This window comes from Phragmites australis, chromosome 2 (assembly GCF_958298935.1).
Source record: "Phragmites australis chromosome 2, lpPhrAust1.1, whole genome shotgun sequence".
Taxonomy (NCBI): Eukaryota; Viridiplantae; Streptophyta; class Magnoliopsida; order Poales; family Poaceae; genus Phragmites; species Phragmites australis.
This window is the reverse complement of record NC_084922.1, coordinates 41,854,008-41,862,571: the sequence shown is the minus strand read 5'-3', so window position 1 is coordinate 41,862,571 and position 8,564 is coordinate 41,854,008. Positions and strand designations below refer to the sequence as shown.

Here is an 8,564-nt window from a genome sequence, read left to right as displayed (position 1 = left end):
GAGAGGAGAGGCGACTCCAAACCGCACCGAGACGTAGGACCCGGGGCTCTGCAGGACTGGGAAGGCTACAACGAAGGCACCGATGAGGAAAGGCAACGCCAAACCGAACACTAAGGCCCAAGAATCGAAGCGCCCTAAGGATGGAGGTGCCAGGCCAAGACGCAAGTGCTGGCAGGAGGACAATAGATGACCTAGTGCAAGGCAATGGAAGCAATGGGTGCTCCGGCAGCACTGGGTAGCACAGTGAGTCTTGGAAAAACAATTAAAGCACTTCCCACGAAGGTCAGCGGGGATCGAAATACGCATCTAGCGCGACGGAAGATGGCACACCTTCCGGGAACAATGAGGGTGAACGACGTGCCAACCATCCGCATCTAGACCGAACTGCAACACAGCATCCCGGTGTAACTCAGAGCGAACGTAGGGATGGGAAGGAATCATGCACGACGAGGGAGGGCAAGGCTAGTGAGGAGCAAGGGAAACACAAGAAGGGTTAAGAGGAGCTAGACACGCCAAACTGGTCAGAGCCACAAACGAAAAAGCCAGCACATCCCTAAAGGAGGCAGAGAAAGGTAGGCGATGACCCAAGCTAGGGCTAACGGGCCCAAGAGAGGAACAATCGTCACACCACCGTGACTCCTTGGATCGACCCGACGGAAGGAATGACAGGGCCTAAGGCAACAACTAGGAAGGCGAGGCTGTCACCAAAGAAGATAACGATAAGCTCTAAAGGGAGAGCAGGCCGAGAGGTGGCCGCCAAGCCCGAAGAAGACACCAATGCAAGGCAGGAGAGGGGTGGAACACTAGGAGGGGAGGAGTCGAAAGGGCCATCCTTTCCCGTGGGCCTGTTGAGTCGTTCTGTCGGGTTGGATTGGTCCGAGTGTTGGCATGTGAAATATTATTTAAGGCGTAGCATATTACATAGTGTGGCCCTAAATCTACATATAAATAGAAAGGGCATCATTATACAAGATGGTGAACCTAAAGCTACAGATAAAGGTGAGTATGGTCAGATAAAAAAAATTGGTGACATTCTGTGAAAATGGTATAATTTTTTGGCCATAAACATGTTGCGTAAAAGATGAACAAAACTTGGTCATGTATCCCAATAGATCTAGGTACAGGATCTTAATCGTGTTACTGAGTTACACAATTAAAGCGAAATTTGTTATTGGGTCAGACAACTAAAGCAAAACTTTGATTCCATCACCTCTTCGGTGCACATGAAAGGACAGAACCGTGGCAGCGCATCCAGTATTCTGTAATGCCAATTTTCATCCAGGGAAACGGAGACGACGACTGCAGCTGTAGCGATGAAGGCACCCTGAACAAAGAAAATTAGGAATTTACAACGAATACCATCAAGAAAAAAAAAATCAAACTGACAGAATGTGCAGCAACCTTTCACCACTAAGGATACCATATGCCAACTGTTTGCAGAAGGAGAAACCAGTCCCGTTGAAAATCTGTTCGTAATTTGATCTGATTACTTGGACTGCACATAGCATCCTTTATGTTAGCAAGATTACAACCAAGAGAAACAACAAAGAAACAACTGCAGGCTAGTTCTTTAAACAGATGCATCCTATTGATAAAAAGCAAGCGTGCTATCGTGATACGTACAGAAAGCTGGGCTGCAAAAATAGCATGTCTGCAACACTCTTCAAAAGAGGGGGAAGCTACTTTACTTTGGACTTTAGTTTGATGTTTACTACCTTCTTACTATATGTGGTTTCATAAATGGAAACTTGGCATCAAGGATGATATGAACATGTTGCGGATATAATTCAGCAGCCATGCACATTCTCATCTCAGAAAGAAATCATACTGAATTCATATAAGTGTTTGAATTTAACGATAATTCAGCAGCCTTGCACATATGCAGATGGAAATCATTGTGAATATAAATATGTGCTTGGATTATATACTGCAGATGATGCTGATGTTTATTGTAAAATACGACATCCAACTAAGTAACAATGTATCAACATAAGAAAGGTCTAAACAAAAGTCCAGAGAAACATTTATTTACCAAGAGTGGCATAGTTGCAATGAAGTTCTGAAACTAATGATTCTGGTTGACCATGGATAAGATGCTCTGTTTTCCTTTCATTGGAACCTCTGATTGGATGGGCTGATAAGTCATCATCTTCATAAGTACGTCCACATGATGATGGCACATGAAGGAAAAATAATCCAGCAGGAAATCTTTGCCTCCTTGTCACCCATAGAATTAACTCAGCGTAAGGAGTGGAGTGGATTACAGAGATAGCAATTTCCAGCATCACACACACGCAGATAACAGTTGTTGTCAAGATAGAGAAGAATATATAGAATACAGAAGTTGTAGGTATAAGAAGTAGGACTGGTGTAAACAGCAGGGAACCAACCACATGCTGTTCAACTGTGTAGTCATAGCTATCTAACCTCTTCCTAAGAGGATTCCATTTGCGCCCTCTGTTATGGCATAAGCAAGTGATTAGCAAACTTGCGAGATAAGTATGAAAAAATAAATCTACTGGAGAAAAAAGCATTTCAGGATCTCAGATGCTACAGATAACCTATCATTGTAATAATATTTATCATTTTAAATAAACAGTCATCGAATGAAAGAAAATACATTCCGAAGTTTTCAGTTGATGTTTTATGGTGCAACCATTAAGCTTTTACACTTGTTAAGAGGTCTGGCTCCATAACTTGCTTTTACACTTGTTAAGGGGTCTGGTTCCATAACTTGCTTCTAACATATAGAAAACCAAACATAGTCGAACTTGGCATTCATGACATAATTCTACAGTGTTGCGACAATAAGACTGTAATTTACAGTGCGGAGATGTTTCATTCCTAATATTCAGCGACATGTTTTAACATAGTATAAAGACAAACAACATTGTTTCTGTGAAAGTACTAATGATGACAAGAAATACAATTATCATCATTCACATAAAAGATCTTGCAACCATTTTTGTGTCAGTGTTTGCACTATCTGGAATAGTTTGTAAAAAGTTAAAAACTGGACACAGCTTGAATAGATTTTATTAAAGAACAAGTTTGTAGAAACAACTGTCTCACAGGTTAGGGAAAAATGATCTAGCCAGGGTTTTTGCCCTTTATATTATGGATGATTAGGATTTTCTACAAGGCTGTGCACCTCTCTTCACTCTTCCATGTAAGCACATTAACCTGGCAGCTTCCTGAATTTTTTGGTTTTGCCAAAGGGCCAAAGGTCCAAACTAGCCCAGCTTTCTGCCATATTAAGGTCTAAGGATCACATAATTTGGTGTTCTAAACCCTAAAAAATAATATGATGTTTCTGTTATCAAGAAAATGAGGCAATCAGAAAGCCTCCAAAATTGCTAAACCATCTACTTCGTACAAGTCAACTAAAAGTTATTTTTGTCAAAGCAAAACTAGAGAGAAATAACTATATTAGGGTTAATGTTTAGCAATTAATTAGCTCATATTAGTCATTCAGTAATAAAAGTAAGTCGCGGTTGTAGTACCCTTTTATTTGAAAAGTACCCCAACAACAGTATGTTACCTGAAAAGACGCCACAACGACGCAACTGTCTGAATCTGCCTTGAATATATCAATGAGATTAACCAGTGAAGCATGGTAACATGCAACGTAGCAAGCTGGACAATGTCGATCAAGAATGAAACTGGAACTGACAAACCTAAAATAATTCCAGAAAATGCAATGCCCTGAATTATATGCCTCAGAAAGCCTCCCGCGAAGAACCAAAGGGTAGAGTAAATTTGAACTGCATTAAGAGAAATCATGCCTAGAAGCTCTGCTAACTCTGTATTCAGCTTAAAGCCAGCTGGAACACCCATCAGCCACACACAACCAGATCGCAAGATAGCATCTGTCATGCTGTGGGTGAGAGCAATAGTCCAAGCACAAATAGCCTCTGAATTTAACAACAATGCTGCCCCAAGGACAATGCCCATCAGGAGATCCACAGCAATATTTGACCACAAAGCATGCTTCCGAATTGCAGCTTTGTGTGCATATTCGACATTCGCAATGGAGCTGGACCAAGGATGATTAAAAAGGAAGCTTAGTATTGTCAGTAATATATCATTAGTAGGTAGTGAATGTGATCTTCACGTATATTAAGAAGCTACAAAGATTCATGGTATACAGGTTACATGCACCAACAAAATGTGAACACGTGCAATAGTGAACTCTCACTCTGAATATTAAAAAACCCATGAAACTAGGAAGAGTAATCCAGGTGATATGCCGATATGAGACAAATAAATTACAACAATGGCTAAAGTCATAGTGCTCAGATTAGGAAGTATCAAAGCCATTACTACTTTACCTTATGGAGGTATCTTGGAGGACAATTGGCCAGTAAAGAATTTGACAACTACGAAGATGAATGTTATTCCATGAATGTCTGAAAACCTTCTGTAGCATCAAATACTGGGACATATGGCTTAAACAATTTTGGAACAGTAGAATCATGGTGTACAGAACAGTTGATGCAGAAGCCAAAAATATCCCTATGCAGTGCCATGCCACTTGAACTAAGGCTTCAAATCTGAATAGTTAAAGCAGTAAGGTAAGAGCAGAAAAAAGCAGTAGAACGGAGAAGACAAATGATACTGCTTACACAGATGCAAAGAAGAAATGAGCCCCAGAGCTGCTGGTATCATATTCCTGAGTGACTGGCAGTCTGGCCGCATTTGAACAATTAAGCGCCAAAACAATTGGATCCTTCAAACAAAATGTGAACCCTTAGCGGATTATTTAAAGAACAAGTAATAACATGCAAAACCATTCATGCACATACCAAATCAAGAACTGATGGTTTCTTATGTAGATCATTTATCCAAGTTGGTTTTTTGAAGGAAGCCTTCAACTTAAGAGGTGCATCCACATCCAGAGAAAAATGGTTTTTGCCAATAGTTGGAACATCATATAGTATGGCCTAAAATAAATTGAATAATATCCAAGTAATTTGTCAGAGTAAAAGGAATAATAACTAAAAAGGCATACAATCATAAAAATTCAAAAGATATTAATACAAGGATATCATAAACAGTAGCATTGACTTACATACGTGGCAATGATTTATTTCAATCTGCTGGCCATCAAGATACAAATGGCGAAGCACTGGAACTTGACTCAGGTTGCTCTTACAGCTCTTTCCAGATTTGCAAAACAAGTGCACCCAGTTACCCTCTTTACCTGCAGACTTTCTGCAATTATCCAAAAAACCATCTAACACACTACAACCACATCCCCATATTCTATGATTGTCACTTGGACACTGGTTCCCATTCCCAACTGATCGACTCACAACATTGTTTTTGCTTGTGCCAAAGTCCAGTCTCTGAACAAATTGTGCATCCAAAGGCAGTTGTTCTCGTTTGATACAGCAGTCTTCTTCCAACTCTCCTTGGAGATGTAGACCACAATCCCCAAGAATGGTAAATGTCGCAGATTCTTGCAGGCTTAGTGGCATCCTTTTATTTGAGGAAAGGACGACGGCCTAAAATGAAATACAGCATTAAGCAAAAAAGCTAAGAACAAGAAAGCAACTAAGGATAAACATGTACTGGCAGCTCCATCTTTTTTTTGGGAGAATATTACCAGCTATATCAGTGTATGAGCAAAAGAAATTCTGCCTTCCAACATGCACATTGCAAAGTTAAACTGGTAAACATATAAACATAACATAATTTCATGATTAACTGAGGTCCCTAAGCAAGGAGAAAGGAAATCCAGACATAAACGACCTACAAGGTAGATATTTCTACATAGCAAAGCAACCTCTGCAGTTGATGAGAAGGACATTAAAAGAAAATCTCAGGCAACTCAAGACAAATTAATATAGTCAGAATGCGTGACAAAGGTGGGACCAAAGTTTCAAAAAATGTTACATGCTACAGAGTTCATGGAGGAAGGAGAGGTTGGACCAGAGGAAGAGAGGAAGGAGGAAGGGAAGAAGAGTGCATAAGAAAGGTGAAGAAGAGGAAGGAGGGGAGGGGAAGGGAAGGAACCTGGGCTCAGAGGCATGCAGTGGGCACTGGGCAGTACCACTGGGCCCAGGGAGCAACTTAAACCTCCAAATCCTATGCCTAGAGTTCCCTAGCCCTTCTCTTCTCCCATCCACCACCGTCAGACTCTCCTACCATCTGCTGCCAGGACCACTCTCCTCCGACCTCAGCCACCGGCACCACTCCCCCCCTTGCCTCTTCTCTACCCTCTCCCTCTTCACGTGCCTCTAACGTCACCGGTGGAGGCGAAATTGACAATGGCTGGCAAGATTCAGCGGTGGCAGAGGCCAAACTGACCTTGCCTAGTCAGTCACCGAGCCACCTAATTCACCACCGAGCCGGGCAGGCGAGCACCTGGTTGCCTGCCCCAGAGATGAGGGCAAACAAGAAAAGCCAAACGATGACTAACGCTTAGGCAGTTGCCTAGGGCAATTAAAGAAAAAAACTGGTAGGGGCAATGAGAAAGTAGAACGAAAGTTTGAGGATTGGAAAATGCCTTCCAGCAAAAGCAGCTAACTGCTACTTGCTTAAAGAACAGCTATCTTCTCTTCTTCGTAGTGGGTGTGCAAAAATGCCAGCTTATTGGGCCTAAATGTTTCCAAGTCAGCCTTGGAGGATTAAAATGGTGAATGCAAAGGCCAAAGCGTTCTATGTCGTCCAAACATAGGTACACTAAAAACGGTGGAAGGTTAACAATTTGACTGCATTAAATAGCATGACCGTGATTATTTCTGTCTACCGGCTGTTTGGTTTGAGAAATGCTAACATGCTAGAATTTCCATTTTTTTTAGTGCTAGAATGAAGTCATTGCCTTTTGCTAAACAAACACAAGCTTGGAGGATTTGATTAAGCATTTCGAATAGACAAACAAAAAACTATAGGACCAGTATTCATAGCCCTTCCATTCCTGGGGCTCTTAATTATCTAACCCCTCCCCTAATTAGCTCTTGTGAAGCACAACTCTTTGTTTTTTAAGAGCAGGTCGACAACTACAACAAACACCAAATTAGCTGTAGCCTGTAGACAGTCACAGCTTATCAAATCTGCTTAGCCATGAAGTAGTACACAGTCCCAATTTGTTCTTTAAAGGTGGTGCGTGCCTTCAAAAGAACCAGAAAACTCATTTTGGGTGCATATTCACCAATAGATATCAGAATTTGCCCCTTTGGCCATCATAGCATAAGTCTACTTTTATATCAGAGAAAAAATTATATCATACGATAATCTACAGTAAACTGAATTGGACATTTCAATGACTGCACGGCGTAAGTGCAGCTACTCGTTCTCAATGGACATTTTCCTCTGAACAAAAGCTAATCATTTAATTGCACATTATACCTTCTTCAATTACATTTTAATACCTTAAATTAGGTTCAAGCAGTTTAAATAAAATCTTCTTCAGGAAAAATAATGAAAAAACGGACCATTCGCTCACCCTCAACTAAGATCTTACAAGGGAATCTCACAATAAAGCATTTGGCGCGCGCATAGACTACTGGATATGAAGGAGTTCGTGCATCTACCAAAAATTACCCAATAAATCGAGCCGTGGTGGTAACTACATTTAACCGGACATCACATCATCTGCACCGAAACTCTGAACTGAAAATGATATCAATACTGACCTGGAGGGTCTCGAGCGTGGCAAAGGACCGCAGGATCTGATCCTGGGGGATGGCCACGGAGACGACAATGTCAAGGGAGCCGGCGCCGGTGAAGAGCCATCCGAACAAGACGAGCCTCGCCGAGGCGAACTCCTGCTCGAGCTGCAGCTGCTGGCGCGGCCACCAGATCCTGCACAGCTCAATGGCCATCGCTGCTGTACCTTTGGGTCCTGGATGGATTACATTAGTAACAGCACAACAATTTGCCACCCGCGAAGCTTCACCACGCAACGTCGTCGCGGAGATCCACGGCGTCCGTCCAGGCAGAAAGCTTCCCCGTCCAACGTCGTCGACGAGATCCACGGCGTCCGTCCAGGCGACGCCGCCCGTGCCCTCACCCCTGCGTCTGTGCGCCTGCCGCCTGGATGCCCGCCTTCCGCTCGATCCTGCTGCGAAGCAAGCGGTTCGGTTACCGAACTATGCTTTGGAGGAGCAGAAGGATTTGGCCATTTGGGGCTCGATGGGATGGATTTCTTTCGCTTTGCCTTTTTCCTCTCTCTGTTCGGTTATTACATGTATTACGACGAATGAAGCTGGAAGCGCATCAGGTAACTTCGCATTGTAACGTATGAAAGCGTACCTCCGATATTACGTTTCCCACGGTATGGTTTTCAACCAGACAACAGATCTTCATCCATGTCTGATCAGGCAAAAATCATCAACTCTCAGCTTCATCAACCCCTTTTTTCAGGCAAATCATCAACTCTCAGCTTTATCAATCCCTTTTTTAGGTACATAGTTCATAGTTGCAACCAAACAGACACCTAGCATGGGGCACTTATTGTGCTTAATGAAGTTGAAAAAGTGTATTTGGTAGCTTCTCATTGTAACAAATGAAAGCGTGCTTCTGATATTATATTTTCTCATGGGCATGAACCGAACAAT

The 8,564-nt window shown here is 42.3% G+C and overlaps 1 protein-coding gene across 2 annotated transcripts; it reads right to left on the bottom strand.

Moving 5' to 3' along the window:
• Positions 1-1,014: 1,014 nt before the first annotated feature.
• Positions 1,015-8,218, bottom strand: LOC133908945 (uncharacterized). 2 transcript variants are annotated; one of them, XM_062351180.1, is made up of 10 exons: positions 7,641-8,218; positions 5,076-5,507; positions 4,806-4,943; positions 4,626-4,729; positions 4,332-4,553; positions 3,786-4,036; positions 3,542-3,677; positions 2,033-2,457; positions 1,402-1,495; positions 1,015-1,324 (listed from the first exon to the last, which is right to left on the bottom strand). In XM_062351180.1, the coding sequence occupies exons 1-10, from the start codon at positions 7,827-7,829 to the stop codon at positions 1,207-1,209; spliced, it is 2,109 nt and encodes a 702-aa protein (XP_062207164.1). In that variant the 5' UTR covers positions 7,830-8,218; the 3' UTR covers positions 1,015-1,206. The 2 variants fall into 2 exon arrangements, with proteins under 2 accessions (XP_062207164.1, XP_062207163.1); XM_062351179.1 differs by having other exon boundaries at positions 3,542-4,036.
• Between the last annotated feature and the right edge of the window lie 346 nt (positions 8,219-8,564).